General features: G+C 28.3%; 2 protein-coding genes across 2 annotated transcripts in view; one reads left to right on the top strand and one right to left on the bottom strand.

The window, feature by feature from the left end:
* The window catches only part of bzpQ (uncharacterized protein), a gene marked incomplete at its 5' end in the record, with an annotated part of 5,382 nt that extends 2,953 nt beyond the window's left edge, over nucleotides 1–2,429 (bottom strand). Inside the window, one exon of the mRNA XM_003289412.1 lies at nucleotides 2,393–2,429. Coding sequence (XP_003289460.1) covers nucleotides 2,393–2,429 — 37 coding nt within the window. The remainder of the gene's footprint in view (nucleotides 1–2,392) is intronic.
* A 1,247-nt stretch (nucleotides 2,430–3,676) lies between these two features.
* Nucleotides 3,677–10,294, top strand: DICPUDRAFT_48616 (myosin II heavy chain; the record flags this gene model as incomplete). Its single annotated transcript, XM_003289417.1, has 3 exons — nucleotides 3,677–3,783; nucleotides 3,866–4,106; nucleotides 4,191–10,294. 3 exons carry the CDS (start codon nucleotides 3,677–3,679, stop codon nucleotides 10,191–10,193), a joined length of 6,351 nt encoding a protein of 2,116 aa, XP_003289465.1. The 3' UTR covers nucleotides 10,194–10,294.
* Between the last annotated feature and the right edge of the window lie 1,724 nt (nucleotides 10,295–12,018).

The following is a 12,018-nucleotide window of genomic DNA, read 5'->3' as shown; positions in this document are numbered from 1 at the left end:
AAAAAAATTTTTTTTTTTGAATTTTAAAAATGAAAGAAAAATTGGAAAAAAGTTTTTAAAAAAATTTTTTTTTTTTTTAAATTTTTAAAAAAAAATTTAGGAAAGTTTCTTTTCTATTTATATTTTTTTGTCTTGGCAAGAACTTTTTTTTGGAAATAAATGAATAACGCATAATTATAAATTGCATCCTTTAATACCGATTTCATTTCCTTTTTTATTTATTTATTTTTTTTTTTCGTTTGGTCTAAAAATCATAAAAAAAAGATAGTTACGTATTGTTTGTGTATTTTTTTTTTTATTTTTATTTTTCAATAAATATCATAAAATAATTAAATAAATAAATTATAGTAAAAAATTAAATAAATATATATATATAAATTAATAATAATGAATGAATATTTAAAAAAATATTTAGATCCAATATCAAACGAAGATTCATCATCATCATCAAATTCAAAAGAAATTAAAAAAAAGAGAAAAAAAAAAGTGGTAGTGAATCAATTAAAGATAGTAGATTTAGATGAACAAACAGATACAACTTTTAAATACGAAAATAATCAAATAAATAAAAACATTATAAATAATAAAAAGAATAATAAATATAATAGCGATAATGAAGATGATGAGGATGATGAAAAGGATGATGAAAAACCAGTAATTGTAAATAGCGATGAATTCAAATTAGGTTCAACCTCCTCTCAATGGGTCACTATCGAAACTTCAATAAATAAAAATATTACAAACGAAAATAAAATAAATGGTTTTAAACTTAAAAATAATAACTCATCACCAAAAAAAAGAAATGATAACTATGATGACTTGTCACCACCAAGAAATAATAGAAATAATGTAGATTTATCACCACCAAGAAATAATGGAAATTATGATGACTTATCACCACCAAGAAACAAAAGAAATAATGATGATGATTTATCACCACCAAGAAATAAAAGAAATAATGATGATGATTTATCACCACCAAGAAATAATAGGAATAATAATGATGATGATTTATCACCACCAAGAAGTAATAGAAAAAATAAAAATGATGACTTATCACCTCCAAGAAGTAATAGAAAAAACAATGACCTATCACCACCAAGAAATAGTAGAAATAAAAATGATTACTTATCACCTCCAAGAAATAGTAGAAATAATGATGACTTATCACCACCAAGAAATAATAGAAATCGTAATAATGATTTATCTCCACCAAGAAACAATAGAAACTATGATGACTTATCACCACCAAGAAACAATAGAAGTAATGTAGATTTATCACCACCAAGAAATAATAGAACTAATAATGATGATTTATCACCACCAAGAAATAATAGAAATCAAAATGAAACTATTAAAAGAAATGATGAAAAATTGTCACGTAGAGGTGGAGAAACTATATATCGTGATAAGCTAACAGGTAAAAAAGTTGATATAAAACAACAAAAACAGCAAGATATAGAAAAACAACGATTGGAGGAACAAGCTGCTTTAGAAAGAGATATGGAATGGGGTGTTGGTAAAGTTAAAAAAAGAACACAAGAAGAAGAAAAAGAAAGATTGGAAAAAGAAATGAATAAACCTTTAGCAAGATATATAGATGATGAAGATTTAAATGAAGAACAAATGGATCTAGATAGATGGGGTGACCCTATGGCAATGTTGGGTGGCAGTGGATCCTCAAAAAAAAGAAAAAAATCAAAAAAAGATGAAAAACCAAAATATAAAGGACAATGGCCCTCTAATCGTTACAACATAGCACCGGGATATAGATGGGATGGTGTCGATAGATCTAATGGATTCGAAAAAGAATTTTTCAATAAAAAAAGTAAAACTGATTCAATTGCTCAAGAAGCTTATTATTGGTCAGTTGAAGATATGTAAATAAAAATAAAAATAATTATAAAAAATAAAAAAAAAATATAAATAACAAATATAAATAAAATAAATAAATAGATAATAAAAATAATCTTATATTATAATATTTTAATATTTAAAAAAAAAAAAAAAAAAAAAAAAAAAAAAACCCAAAATTTTTAATTAAACCTTTTTTGGGTTTGGTGGGGTAAATTTTTTATTTATTTATTTAATTTTGGTTTAATTTTGGTTTTGGAAATTAAAATATTTCTTTCAATTTACTATAGTTTCAAATAAACATGAAATCGATGATGATAGAGTTGGGAAAAAAAAAAAAAAAAAAAAAAAAAAAAAAAAAAATTAAAAAAAAAATTAAAAAAAATTATTTTTCATTTCAAAAAATCATTTTTTGTCGGGGGGGGATTTTTTTTTTTGGCTTTTTTATGAGAAAATTGATTTGGACAGATAAAAAAAAAATTTTAATATGAATAATCATTAAAAATAATTATTTATATTTATAAAATATATAAATGACAATTTATAAGATGTAGATTAACTATTTTGCAAATCATTTTTTTTTTTTTTAATATATATACTATTTTAAGGGTCTTTAATACCAATTTAAAGATATTTTTAAAAAAATGAGATAGATACAAAAAAGATATAGATGTAAACTAGATTAGATATAAATATAAAAAGTTATTTGAGAATGAGAGGATTAGAAAGGAGAGTAGAAAACAATTGAAAAAAAATAGAAAAAAGAAAAAAAATCAATACGAATATTGTTGGGTTTTAAAATATATAAATATTGGTATTACAGTTGCAGGAAAATGTATAATGATAAAAAAAACCAATAGATAATTGAATATATATTTAAAAATTAAAGATATATTTATCTTTTCATATATATCTTTTTTTTTATATTTTATTATCACTGATTTTTTTTTTTTAGTGGTTGAACAGAAAATCAAATGTAAAAAAAAAAAATGATTTTTTTATTTATAAAAATATATTAAAATAACAATGTTTAAAAAAAATTCATATTATTAAATTATCTCAATACGAAGCCAGCTTCTATTTTTAAAAAAAAAACACTTATGATTTATTGTGTGTGGTGGTAGGATTTTTAATTTTTATTTCACACATATAAACACATATAAACACACATAAATAATTTAACACACAAAACTAAATACTTTCGACATATTAATTTAAAAAAAAAAAATCAAAAAACATTATATTAAAAAGAAAAAAACTTTACATTAAAACAAAAAAAAAGTAGTTTTGGTGATTAATATAGAATAACCAAGCTTAAAAAAATGGATAATAATATTTTAAAAATCAAATTTTTTTTTTGAAAAGTGGTTATTTACAACCAACCCATTTGCACCCATGCAGTTATGAGCTTTTCAATTAAAATTTTTAAATAATAAAATTTTTTTATTTTTTTTTATTTTTATTTTTTTTTTTTATTTTTTTTTTTCCAAAATATTTAAAAAAGGTTTTTTTTTCTAAAATTTTTTTTCATTATATATTTTATTTTTTTATAATAAATATAAAGTTATTAAATATTTTTATCCTTATAATTAATATTTAAACTTTATTTTTTTTTTATTTATATATATCTATTTATTTATTTATTTTTTATATAATTCACTGTATTTTTACTTTGTGTAAGTATTTTTTAAAAATTTTTTTTTAAAATATAAAAAAAAATTTTCAAATAAAAAAATTTCTTAAAAAAAAAAAAAAAATTAAAAAAATATTAATGTTTATCTATCTGTTTTTTTATAATTATAGAAAATAAAAAAAAAAAAAAATGAATCCAATTAATGATAGAAAATCCGATTATTGGAAATACCTTAAAATGAATCAAGGTGAAAGTGATGCTTTCAAACTCACTGCATCTGATAAAAGATACATTTGGTAAATATTTTAAAAAAAAAAAAAAATAAAAAAAAAAAACAGAACAAAAATATTAATATTTAAATTATTTTTAATAATATAGGTATAATCCAGATCCAAAAGAAAGAGATAGTTATGAATGTGGTGAAATCACCAGTGAATCAGCTGATACATTCTCATTCAAAACTGTTGATGGTCAAGAAAGATCAGTTAAAAAAGACGATGCCAATCAACGTAATCCAGTCAAATTTGATGGTGTTGAAGATATGTCTGAACTTTCATATTTAAATGAACCAGCTGTTTTCCACAATTTACGTGTTCGTTATAACAAAGATTTAATCTACGTATGTATAATATTATAAATTATATAATTAAAAATAATTACTTAAATATTAATATGTTTTTTTTTTTTTAATATTTTTTTATAGACTTATTCCGGTCTTTTCTTAGTTGCTGTCAATCCATTCAAAAGAATTCCAATCTACACTCAAGAAATGGTTGATATCTTCAAAGGTCGTAGAAGAAATGAAGTTGCTCCACACATTTTCGCAATTTCAGATGTTGCCTATCGTTCAATGTTAGACGATCGTCAAAATCAATCACTTTTAATTACTGGTGAATCTGGTGCTGGTAAAACTGAAAACACTAAAAAAGTTATTCAATATCTTGCATCAGTTGCTGGTCGTAATCAAACCAACGGTGGTGGTGTTTTAGAACAACAAATTCTTCAAGCCAATCCAATTCTTGAAGCTTTTGGTAATGCCAAAACTACTCGTAACAACAATTCATCACGTTTCGGTAAATTCATTGAAATTCAATTCAATAGTGCTGGTTTCATTTCTGGTGCTTCCATTCAATCTTATTTATTAGAAAAATCTCGTGTTGTTTTCCAAGCTGATACCGAAAGAAATTATCACATTTTCTACCAATTATTAGCTGGTGCCTCAGCTGAAGAAAAGAAAGCTCTTCACTTATCTGGTCCAGAATCATTCAACTATTTAAATAAGAGTGGTTGTGTTGATATCAGAGGTGTTTCAGATGTTGAAGAATTCAAAATCACTCGTAACGCTATGGACGTTGTCGGTTTCTCACAAGAAGAACAACTCTCAATTCTCAAAGTTGTTGCTGGTATCCTCCATTTAGGTAACATTAAATTTGAAAAAGGTGCTGGTGAAGGTGCTGTCCTCAAAGATAAGACCGCTCTTAACTATGCTTCAACTGTTTTCGGTGTTAACCCAGCTACTCTTGAAAAATCTCTCATTGAACCACGTATTCTTGCTGGTCGTGATTTAGTTGCTCAACATCTCAATGCTGAAAAATCCTCATCATCAAGAGATGCTCTTGTTAAAGCTCTCTATGGTCGTCTCTTCCTTTGGTTAGTCAAAAAGATCAATCAAGTTTTATGCCAAGAACGTAAAGCTTACTTTATTGGTGTTTTAGATATTTCAGGTTTTGAAATCTTCAAAGTCAATTCATTCGAACAATTATGTATCAATTATACCAATGAAAAACTCCAACAATTCTTCAATCACCACATGTTCAAACTCGAACAAGAAGAATATCTTAAGGAAAAAATCAACTGGACCTTTATCGATTTTGGTCTTGATTCACAAGCCACTATTGATTTAATTGATGGTCGTCAACCACCAGGTATTTTAGCTCTTTTAGATGAACAATCTGTTTTCCCAAATGCCACCGACAGCACTTTAATCACCAAATTACACAGCCATTTCTCCAAAAAGAATGCCAAATATGAAGAACCACGTTTCAGCAAAACTGAATTTGGTGTTACTCATTATGCTGGTCAAGTAATGTACGAAATTCAAGATTGGTTAGAAAAGAACAAAGATCCACTCCAACAAGATCTTGAACTTTGCTTCAAAGACTCATCAGATAACGTTGTTACCAAATTATTCACTGATCCATCAATTGCTTCACGTGCTAAAAAAGGTGCCAACTTTATTACTGTTGCTGCTCAATACAAAGAACAATTATCATCACTCATGGCCACTCTTGAAACCACCAACCCACATTTCGTTCGTTGTATTCTTCCAAACAACAAACAATTACCAGCTCAACTCGAAGATAAATGTGTCCTCGATCAATTACGTTGCAATGGTGTCCTCGAAGGTATCCGTATCACTCGTAAAGGTTTCCCAAATCGTATCATCTATGCTGATTTTGTTAAACGTTATTACCTTTTAGCCACCAATGTTCCAAGAGATGCTGAAGATAGCCAAAAAGCTACTGATGCCATCCTTAAACATCTTTCCATTGATCCAGAACAATATCGTTTCGGTATCACCAAGATTTTCTTCCGTGCTGGTCAATTAGCTCGTATTGAAGAAGCTCGTGAACAACGTATCTCTGAAATCATCAAATCAATCCAAGCTGCTACTCGTGGTTGGATCGCTCGTAAAGCTTACAAACAAGCTCGTGAACACACTGTTGCTGCTCGTATCATTCAACAAAATCTTCGTGCTTACATTGATTTCAAATCATGGCCATGGTGGAAACTTTTCTCAAAGGCTCGTCCATTATTAAAGAGACGTAACTTTGAAAAAGAAATCAAAGAAAAAGATAGAGAAATCCTCGAACTCAAATCAACTTTAACTGATTCATCAAACCAAAAAGATAAATTAGAAAAATCACTCAAAGATGCTGAATCAAATGTTTCTGATCTCCAAAGACAATTAAAATCAGAAAAAGAAGCTCTTAAAGCTCTTTATGATGACAAAGATGCTCTTGAATCACAAAAACGTGAACTCCAAATCCGTGTTGATGATATGGAATTAGAATTAGACGAAAAGAAATTATCCATCGAAAATCTCCAAACCCAAAAACGTTCAGTCGAAGAAAAAGTTCGTGATTTAGAAGAAGAACTCTTAGAAGAACAAAAACTCCGTGGTACTCTTGAAAAATTAAAGAAGAAATACGAAGAAGAACTCGACGAAATGAAGAGAGTCAACGAAGGTCAAGCTGATACCATCACTCGTCTTGAAAAAATCAAAGATGAATTACAAAAAGAAGTCGAAGAACTTACTGATTCATTCTCTGAAGAATCAAAAGACAAGGGTGTTTTAGAAAAAACTCGTGTTCGTCTCCAAGGTGAATTAGATGATTTAACTGTTCGTTTAGATAGTGAAACTAAAGATAAATCTGAATTATTACGTCAAAAGAAGAAATTAGAAGAAGAACTCAAACAAGTTCAAGATGCTCTTGCTGCTGAAACTCAAGCTAAAGTTGCTCAAGAATTAGCCAACAAAAAACTCCAATCTGATTTCAACGAATTAAACGAAAAATTCAACTCTGAAGTCTCAGCTCGTAACAATGTCGAAAAGACCAAGAAAACTCTTGAATCACAATTAGCCACCGTCAACAATGAACTCGACGAAGAAAAGAAAAATCGTGATGCTCTTGAAAAGAAAAAGAAAGCTTTAGACGCCATGTTAGAAGAAATGAAAGATCAATTAGAATCAACTGGTGGTGAAAAGAAATCACTTTATGATCTCAAAGTCAAACAAGAATCTGATATGGAAGCTCTTCGTAACAAGATTTCTGAATTAGAATCAACCATCGCTAAATTAGAAAAAGTTAAGGCTACTCTTGAAGGTGAAGTTTCACGTCTCCAAGGCGAATTAGAAGCTGAACAAAACGCCAAAGCTGCTGTTGAAAAAGCCAAGAAGAAAGTTGAATTAGATTTAGAAGATACCCGTATTCAATTAACTGAAGAAACCTCATCTAAACAAAATCTCGAAAAACTCAAGAAGAAATTAGAACAAGAAATCAGTGAATTAAATACTCAACTCAACGAAGTCAACAATGCTAAATCATCTGGTGACTCTGCTCAAAAACACTTAGAATCAACTGTTGCCACCCTCAAAGGTGAATTAGATGCTGAAGTTAAATCCAAACAAGCTCTTGAAAAACGTAGAGTTACTTTAGAATCTGAACTCAAACTCGTTAGTGAACAATTAGATGAAGAAAAGAAACAAAAAGAAACTTCAGATAAACGTAAAGCTGATCTCGAAAAAGAAGTTGCTGAACTCAAAGACCAAATTGACGAAGAAATCAATGCCAAGAAATCAGTCAATGAAGCTAAAAACAAAAAAGAATCAGAACTTGATGAAATCAAACGTCAATATGCTGATGTTGTTTCTTCACGTGATAAAGCTGTCGAACAATTAAAAGCTCTTCAATCCAAGAATGAAGAATTACGTACCATTGCTGAAGAAGCTGAAGGTAACCTCGATCGTGCTGAACGTGCCAAGAAGAAGGCTGAATTTGATTTAGAAGAAGCCAACAAGACCGTCGAAGAAGAAGCTACCAAGAGAACCAAAGCTGAAAAGAACCTTAAAAAAGTTGAATCAGACTATCGTTCCGTTAAAGCTGAACTCGATGACTCTAAGAATCTTTCATCTGAACAATACGTTCAAATCAAACGTCTCAATGAAGAATTATCTGAATTACGTTCCGTTTTAGAAGAAGCTGATGATCGTTGCAACAATGCCGTCAAAGCCAAGAAAGCTGCTGAAACTGCTCTTGAATCATTAAAAGACGAAATTGAAGCTGCTCAAACTGCCAAGGTTAAAGCTGAAAAGAAAGCCAAGGATGCTGAACAACGTGTCATTGAATTAGAAGAAATGTTAGAAGACAAATCAGGTACTGTCAATGTCGAACAAATCCGTAAGAAAGATGCTGAAATTGATGACCTCAAAGCCCGTCTCGAACGTGAAACTGAATCTCGTCAAAAAGCTGAAGAAGACAAGAAGAATACCCGTAAACAATTCTCTGAATTAGAAGCTAAAGTCGAAGAAGCTGAACGTAACTCTTTATCAATTGATCGTTTAAAGAAGAAATTAGAATCAGATGTCATTGATCTCCAAACTCAATTAGATACCGAAACCAAAGCTCGTAGCAAAGCTGAAAAAGGTAAGAAGAAACTCGAACAAACCTTAGCTGAACGTCGTGCTGCTGAAGAAGGTTCATCCAAAGCTGCTGAAGAAGAAATTCGTAAACAAATTTGGGCTGAAGTTGATGAATTACGTGCTCAATTAGATACTGAACGTTCATCATTAAACGCTTCAGAAAAGAAAGTCAAATCATTAGTTGCTGAAGTTGAAGAAGTCAAAGAACAATTAGAAGACGAAATCTTAGCTAAAGACAAATTAGTTAAAGCCAAGAGAGCTCTTGAAGTTGAATTAGAAGAAGTTAAAGATCAATTAGAAGAAGAAGAAGATGCTCGTAACGAATTAGAAGACCACAAACGTAAGAAAGATTTAGAAGCTGAAGAACTCAAGAAGAAATATGAAGTTGAATCTGAATCAAACATCAAACTCGAAGAAGCTAAGAAGAAATTAACTGAAGACGTTGAAACCTTAAAGAAACAATTAGAAGAAGAAAAGAAAGCTCGTGCTGAATCAGAACGTGCCAAGAAACGTCTCGAAAGTGAAAACGAAGATTACTTAGCCAAATTAGATGCTGAAGTTAAGAACCGTTCACGTGCTGAAAAAGATCGTAAGAAATACGAAAAAGATCTCCGTGATGTTAAAGGTAAACTTAACGATGAAGCTGCCACCAAAACTCAATCTGAACTCGGTGCTGCTAAACTCGAAGATCAACTTGAAGATTTACGTGTTAGATTAGAACAAGAACAACTTAAGAATGCTTCATTCGATAAGAGCAAGAAAACACTCGAAGGTCAAATTGAAGATTTACGTGCTCAAGTTGAAGATGAAGGTAAAGTTAAGATGAGATTAGAAAAAGAAAAACGTGCTCTCGAAGGTGAACTCGAAGAATTCCGTGAACAAGTTGAAGAAGCCGAAGAAGCCAAATCTGAAGCTGAACAAGCCAAACGTCTCTTAGAATTAGAACTCGATGATGCTCGTCGTAATCTCCAAAAAGAAATCGACGCCAAAGAAGCCGCTGAAGATGCCAAGAACGGTTTACAACGTGAAGTCGTCGAAGCTAAAGGTCGTCTTGAAGAAGAAATCATCTCACGTACCAACTCTGATCGTTCACGTAAGAGATTAGAAGCCGAAATTGATGCTCTTACTGCCCAAGTTGAAGCTGAACAAAAAGCCAAGAACCAAGCCATCAAAGATACCAAGAAAGTTGAAACTGAACTCAAAGAAATCAAAAAGAAATATGGTGAAAGCGAAAAGACCAAGACCAAAGAAGTTCTCACTGTTGAAAAACTTGAATCAGATCTCAAGAAAGCCAGAAAAGACTTCCAAGACGAACAACAAAACCGTCTCACTCTTGAAAACGAAAAGAGAAAAGTCGAATCAGAAGTTGCTTTACTCAAAGATTCAATTGATAAATTACAACGTGACCACGACAAGACCAAACGTGAACTTGAAACTGAAACTCAAAGTAAACAAGATATGCAACGTCGTATGGGTGAATTCTTCTCTGGATTCAAAGCCTAAACAACCATCAACTCATCAAAATAATAATTGGATTTATTTAAACCAATTCATTTAATCATAAAAAATAAAAAAAAACTTTTTTTTTTAACACACTCAAAATTAATCTTTATTTTTCTTAAAACATTTATTTTTTATTCATTAATAACTTTTTTTTATTTTATTTATTTGTAATTTAAATATAAATATATGTAATTTTATATTATTTTTATTTATTTTAAAATATTCTATAGATATTTAACGATTTCTAAAATCAAATGCCTGTTAACGAACCATCACTTATTCACTATTTAAAGCACCACCCATTATTTAAAAACTTGAAATATAATTTTGAATTACTTAACCACAATTTGAACCCCAACTAGAATTTGCTATATTCTTTTCTAAAAATTAGTCCTCTATTAAAAAAACAAAAGTAGCTTTTTTCAGGAAATTTTAAAAATTGTGTTTTATTAGTAAATTTATTTAATTTTATATTTAATTAATCTTGTATTTTTTTAAATACTTGTATTTAATAAATAAATATATTAGTATAAATGGAAATTTGTAAAAAAAAATATTATTTTGCATTTCAATCTATAAATTGAATATAATCATTCCCATTTGACTCTTCTAAATACATTTAAAAAGGCAATTGTTAGTATCCAACTAGGGAAAAAATTTTAGATAACAAAAATAAAGTGATCACTTTGTGATTATATTGCTATTTGTGGTTATATTTTTATTTATTTACCAACAAATTCGTATGAGATTTCAGCATAAATAATTTTTAAATTAATTTTAAACTTTTATTGAAAAAACTTTATAAAAGGAATTTATCTTTATCTTTATTTTTATTTTATGGGTTTGATTAAAAATTTTAAATAAAATAAAAGCAGCAGTTGTTATAATAATGAAATCTGGGTGGTCATAGAGAAAATTATCAATTAAACTATATATAATCGGAAATAACGGTATTATTGAGATTAGAACTTGTGTCAAGTTGCTTAATTTTTTGGAAGCTGCCAGATAGGAACTAAATCTTTTCTTAAACTACGGTGCCATGATTATATATATAGACCCCCAACTTTTATTAAATCATATATAAAATAAGATTTACCAATTTTTATATGAAGAATCTTACCTCCAATAATGATTAATTTTTAAAAATAAATCGTTGGGAGTCTATATTTATATAATCGGGGCACTGTAATGTGTTTCTCTTTCTTTCATCAAATAGTTTTTCGAGACCAATATATATATAACTTCTTTAATTTTTTTTCATTATATTTTATTAATTTTTCAAATCTAAATCTGTGTAAATAAGTTAAAATAGAGATTCTTAAATGATAATATAAATGTTAATACCAATAATAAACAAATATATATATTTATTAAAAATGAAAAACTTACATCATACAAAACACATTGACTTTTCAGATAAAGTTTTGGATGAAAGAACTTGATTATATTAAAATAATGCTATAATTAATTCGATTATAATAAAATAGAAAACAATTTTCTTATAATTATTATTATGAAAATTTTTTGAGCTATTTATTTTGGTTTCCATATTAGCGATTCTGGATTCCATAGCTAAAACTATTTTTCAAAAAGGTTACTCTGAATACAAATAAAACTATAATTAATATTTATTTTGTTTATAATGTATGTTATATAAGAGATACTTACTTTTTTTGAAAAAATATTACCCATTTTTAATTTTTTCAGAGCCAATTAACAATAATGTTTCAAATATATCTACTATGTTTCAAGTCACCATAGATCTGATCAGATAGTGCATCTGGCAATTTCCATCGCCTGGGATTTCTCTTTTGATCATCAATCC

Source organism: Dictyostelium purpureum (assembly GCF_000190715.1).
Source record: "Dictyostelium purpureum unplaced genomic scaffold DICPUscaffold_176, whole genome shotgun sequence".
Lineage (NCBI taxonomy): Eukaryota > Evosea > Eumycetozoa > Dictyosteliales > Dictyosteliaceae > Dictyostelium > Dictyostelium purpureum.
This window is presented reverse-complemented; position numbering and strand designations above follow the sequence as displayed.